Here is a 6,196-nt window from a genome sequence, read left to right on the forward strand (position 1 = left end):
CACGTAACATGGAATCAACTTGACACATCCTGCAGTTCTTTCTTGCAAACGCTACTCCCTCTTTACAGGACAGCCACCAAAGATACTTTTATCAGTTTGGATGAACCATGAAACAGTTTCATTGAAACAGTCCGTATGATTAACAATGTCTTTAAAAGTCTTTTGATAGAGATATAAAACTATTTGTATCCTTCTGGTAACATTCAATAAAAGAATAACGAAAGTCCTCTCAGTGTGTTTCCAAACTGGAAAACACAAGCAAGCTCCTTGCACCGAACACATAGCAGACTGCCTGTCTGGCAGTGCTTCAAGTTCATAATGTAACTATTATTGTTCTAGAAACTACAGTTGTTTCAGTAGTATGCGATTCAAGCACTTTCATCACTCGTCATCCACACTCTTCTAATAGGTTCTTCATTAAGGCCAGGCAAGCAAACGGTAATCGCTCCGCCATTCTGGAAAGAGTCAGCAACACTTCAAGCTGTTGCAAGGATTAGGATTAGGGTTGAGTGATTCCTTTGCTTCCTCTCAGCCATTCCCGGCTTGCAACGCGCACCCTGTGTCTTAGCACCATTCCCCAATACATGAATAGGATTAAGCCTCACCAGCTATCTAACCACATACATAAATCATCAACAAATCTCAGTCGCAGCCGGCATACATCCATATGCGAAAGCACTATACATCCCGCGATTTCACAACCCCATCCTGTATATCAACTGTGTTATAACACGTTTACCTTCTTCCAAACTGTGCCAACCGTGATCGCGGTCTAATTTATCGGGTAAGCAATACATTAATTGTTGCTTGTCACATTTTTTTATGGGCTTTGTTAGGAATGGTTCCAAACATTTCACCCACTAGATAAGTAAGTGGTAACCAACTAGCTTATCCCATCTATCACTGCATGTACCGAACCCATCCCCATTGATTACATAAAGTGACAGCAATATCCACCTCGCCAATTATAAATTGTTGACCTTGTGGTATTTCCAAACTTTGCTGTCATCATTCCCCAACCCTTCGCCATTTACTCATTTTCAATATGAGTATGCATCCAGAACGGGCCCTACAAATACGGATGGCTATCCTACATTGAGTATGTATCCAGAATGGGGCCAACAAATCCGGATGGCAATCCTACATTGAGGATGTATACAGGATGGGCCCTACAAATACGAATGGCTATCCTACATTGAGGATGTATCCAGGATGGGGCTAACAAATCCAAATGGCAATCCTTTCAATCTCAGGATGCATCCAGAATGGGCCTACAAATCTGAATGGCAAACTTTGAATCAAAACACAAAACTACTATTTCAGCACAAAATTCCTTTATTTTAACAACAAGGCTGAAGAAACAAAACAATTATGAAAAGCTTTTAGCAATATTCCATCGCTTTAACCACTAGGCTACCCCACCGCCATCACCCGGTTATATTTATGGGGACGTTGCCTCATCGGGCCGATGACACGCTCAATGTTTCTTCCCCTGGCTTGGTCCTGGTACCGCCGGTTTCTTTAGAAATGCGACGTATTCTTCAGTGAGGTCCATGCTCTTCCTTTTTAGGCTTGTTAGGCTCCTCCTCCGGTTTGCCGTGGTGGTGTTCTTCCACTTGGTGCGGAGGTAGGTAGACAGGTCCATGGAATTACAATTTTCTGGAACCCAGGTTGTACTAGGCCACAGCCGTAGCTTGGCCCCAAGTTGTGCCATTTCCCTGCACAGGTCTACGCTGGCGTTCCCCCCCTTGGCCTTTATTTTAACAAACCAATGGAAGAACGCCAGCTGCACTTCGTTGAGCAGGTCGGTTTGTCTTGCCCTAGTTATGGCGAAGGGCTCCAGACGCCCTCTCCATTCGTCCTCTAGGTCAAAACCCCGGCCCACCACTGTCACTCTGAAAATATATAAATTGCAACATAGTAAAACAAAACAAGAAAACAAAGTCATCAATATCCCCCACAATGGCAAAATACGCTTCATGATTATGTCTACGAGTTATGATTATGTCAAATATTTAGGTGTGTATATAGAAAGGTGGAAGGAGAGTATTTAAAGGTTGTTAAAGTTCTGCTCCAGAAAGCAGCACTATCACCAATTTCAGGCTTAGTCAAACTCGTTGCCATGGAAACGCCAAAAATATTTTATTCAGAATTCCAAAACTACCAAAAGGCACCAGTACACCTCCACATCTATCTATTTGCCAAGTTTGGTGAAGAAACATAGAACGGTTTTAGAGTTCTGCTCCGGAAAACACAAATGTGCACGACGACGACGCGACGCGACACACGCGACGCGCACACACGGACGGAGTCCATTTTAATACCCCCGCAAAAAACGTTGCTATGGGGATAACAATAGTGCAAGTTTTGTTATTACCTTTAGCAGTGTGAGTTTGAAAACCCGCACCAGCAATGTTGGCCTATATGCTATGTAGTACACCCATGTCTGAAATAATCACTACATAATCAGAGCATAAGAAACTCACGCTTGTTCTTGAGGCTGCGTGGTCCGGGGTGATCCTCACCCCTTTCCCGAAGCTGGGCGCTGATCATAGATTTCATGCTGTCCAGTAATTTTAGCAGTTCAATGCTAACGTGTCACCAGTCTGTAAACACACATTAAAACTCTTTCACAAAGTATTCATAGCCTATGTTAGTAATTGTCACTTTCACCTCACCACAGTAGGTAATAAGAATTAATAAATATCAATTAACCCACAAATCGTTACTATCATTTTATGGTTAAAATATAGTTGTAATGCTGCACCTTTGCCAATCTCTCCTTGTTGTCCTCCACAACCTGCAGCAGCTAAAGATTCATTTGCTGCCATTTGGCCTCTAATTTCTGTGAGTTCGGCTTTGCAGTCCCAAGAAACTTCGTCAAGCAGTCCTGCAACTGCTGCTTCATGGTTCCCATTTCTTTGAATGCCCACTCCTTAAGCAATTCAAAAGCATGGTCAACACATGCCTCCGACGTGTCGTCCATCTGTAAATATAAAAAAGGTTGTTCTACTTCACCTTTGTTAACACATTCCAACAACAACATGCATGCACTCATAGTCCATTTATGCTATTTCGTATACATGCTATTACACTCAACTTTCCCATCTGGTACACATCCACATACTTCAGTGGTATCAGTATGTGGCCACTTCATCCTGCAGGCTAACTTAATCGAATGTCAAAAGCCCTATCCAGCATACATCCTACATCAAACTGCTGCGTTGGGGCCACATATTTCATGATATAATTTACCTACCTAAAAGTTCCTTAATAGTTTGCAAATATTTCTACATTTGGTATAATCTATTTTGCTCACGAAAAGGTGTTATCCGGGCTGGTTTGTTAATTGCGTAAGTTGGCTACCAATTTACTTCTAGCTTACTTCAAAACATATAGCAAACTGTTTACTGATGTGTATGTTTACAAAGTGGCATTTCAGTGGCCTGCAAAGCTGGATGGGTATGTGACTTAAGGGAATGCATGAGGGATGTCGAGGATGCACGTAACATGGAATCAACTTGACACATCCTGCAGTTCTTTCTTGCAAACGCTACTCCCTCTTTACAGGACAGCCACCAAAGATACTTTTATCAGTTTGGATGAACCATGAAACAGTTTCATTGAAACAGTCCGTATGATTAACAATGTCTTTAAAAGTCTTTTGATAGAGATATAAAACTATTTGTATCCTTCTGGTAACATTCAATAAAAGAATAACGAAAGTCCTCTCAGTGTGTTTCCAAACTGGAAAACACAAGCAAGCTCCTTGCACCGAACATATAACAGACTGCCTGTCTGGCACTGCTTCAAGTTCATAATGTAACTATTATTGTTCTAGAAACTACAGTTGTTTCAGTAGTACGTATTCAAGCACTTTCATCACTCGTCATCCACACTCTTCTAATAGGTTCTTCATTAAGGCCAGGCAAGCAAACGGTAATCGCTCCGCCATTCTGGAAAGAGTCAGCAACACTTCAAGCTGTTGCAAGGATTAGGATTAGGGTTGAGTGATTCCTTTTCTTACTCTCAGCCATTCCTGGCTTGCAACGCACCCTGTGTCTTAGCACCATTCCCCCCAATACATGAATAGGATTAAGCCTCACCAGCTATCTAACCACATACATAAATCATCAACAAATCTCAGTCGCAGCCGGCATACATCCATATGCGAAAGCACTATACATCCCGCATTTCACAACCCCATCCTGTATATCAACTGTGTTATAACACGTTTACCTTCTTCCAAACTGTGCCAACCGTATCGTGTCTAATTTATCGGGTAAGCAATACATTAATTGTTGCTTGTCACATTTTTTTATGGGCTTTGTTAGGAATGGTTCCAAACATTTCACCCACTAGATAAGTAAGTGGTAACCAACTAGCTTATCCCATCTATCACTGCATGTACCGAACCCATCCCCATTGATTACATAAAGTGACAGCAATATCCACCTCGCCAATTATAAATTGTTGACCTTGTGGTATTTCCAAACTTTGCTGTCATCATTCCCCAACCCTTCACCATTTACTCACCCCGTTGTACTTTTATTCTTGTTCATGTTGCTCAAAACACAAAACTGCTATTTCAGCACCACATTGTTTATTTTAACTACAAGGCTTCCAAAACCATTATGAAAAGCAGAAACTGCTGACCGGTTAGAGTTACGGGGAAGTGGCCTCATCGGCCGAGGAGACGTTGAATGGGTCTTCCCCCCCTTGGCTTGGTCCAGGTACCAGGGGTTTTTGTCAAGAAGGCAGCATATTGCTCTGTGAGGTCTAGGCTTTTTCTTTTCAGGGTGGTGAGGCTCCTCCTCTTGTTTGCAGTTGTTGTATTCTTCCACTTTGTTCTCAGGTAAGTAGCAAGGTCACTGGACAAACAGTTTTCCGGTACCCATGTTGCACTGGGCCAAAGCCGTAGTTTAGCACCAAGTGCCGCCATCTCACGACACAGGTCTACAGTCGCGTTCCCCCCCTTAGCCTTTACCTTTACGAACCAATGAAAGAATGCTAGCTGGACCTCATTCATGAGATCAGTCTGTTTGACTCTGGTCACGAACGGCTCCAGGCGCTCCTGCCACTCGGGATCCAAGTCGTAGACCCCTTCAACGACTGTGACTCTGAAAATATATAAATTGCAACATAGAAAAAAAGAAAAACAATAGTGCAAGTTTTGTTATTACCTTTAGCAGTGTGAGTTTGAAAACCTGCATCAGCAATGTTGGCCTATATGCTATGTAGTACACCCATGTATGAAATAATGACTACATAATCAGAGCAGAAGAAACTCACGTTTCTTGTGGAGGCTGCATGGCCGCCGGGTGATCCCCCCCTTTCCCCAGCTGGGCGTTGATCATATCCTTCAGGTTATCCAGGAGTTTGAGCACTTCTTTCCGGACCGTGTTGCCAGTCTGTAAACACACATTAAAAACTCTTTCACAAAGTATTCATAGCCTATGTTAGTAATTGTCACTTTCACCTCACCACAGTAGGTAATAAGAATTAACAAATAACAATTAACCCACAAATCGTTACTATCATTTTATGGTTAAAATATAGTTGTAATGCTGCACCTTTGCCATTCTCTCCTTGGTATCGTTGACCACCTGCGCTAGTTGTTGGTTCATTTGGACCATTTGGCCCCTGATTTCGGTCATCTCTCCTCTGCATTCCCTGAGATTTTTCTCACATTCTTCTAACTGTTTTTTCATACTCCCCATCTCCTTGAAGGTCCATTCCTTTAATGACTCGAATGCGTCGTCCACGCATACTTCCGAAGTGTCGTCCATCTGTAAATATAAAAAAAAAACAAGGTTGTTCTACTTCACCTTTGTTAACACATTCCAACAACAACATGCATGCACTTATAGTCCATTTATGCTATTTCGTATACATGCTATTACACTCAACTTTCCCATCTGGTACACATCCACATACTTCAATGGTATCAGTATGTGCCCACTTCATCCTGCAGGCTAATTTCATCTAATGTGAAAAGCCCTATCCAGCATACATCCTACATCAAACTGCTGCGTTGGGGCCACATATTTCATGATATAATTTACCTACCTAAAAGTTCCTTAATAGTTTGCAAATATTTCTACATTTGGTATAATTTATTTTGCTCACGAAAAGGTGTTATCCGGGCTGGTTTGTTAATTGCGTAAGTTGGCTACGCCAATTTACTTCTAGCTTA

The 6,196-nt window shown here is 42.1% G+C and overlaps 1 protein-coding gene across 1 annotated transcript; it reads right to left on the bottom strand.

The window, feature by feature from the left end:
- Window positions 1–4,681: 4,681 nt before the first annotated feature.
- Window positions 4,682–5,866, bottom strand: LOC124260493. Its single transcript, XM_046694823.1, has 3 exons — window positions 5,580–5,866; window positions 5,293–5,411; window positions 4,682–5,120 (listed from the first exon to the last, which is right to left on the bottom strand). The coding sequence occupies exons 1-3, from the start codon at window positions 5,787–5,789 to the stop codon at window positions 4,682–4,684; spliced, it is 768 nt and encodes a 255-aa protein (XP_046550779.1). The 5' UTR covers window positions 5,790–5,866.
- Window positions 5,867–6,196: the final 330 nt, after the last annotated feature.

Source organism: Haliotis rubra, unplaced genomic scaffold (assembly GCF_003918875.1).
Source record: "Haliotis rubra isolate DU_JTF1 unplaced genomic scaffold, ASM391887v1 Scf766, whole genome shotgun sequence".
Lineage (NCBI taxonomy): Eukaryota > Metazoa > Mollusca > Gastropoda > Lepetellida > Haliotidae > Haliotis > Haliotis rubra.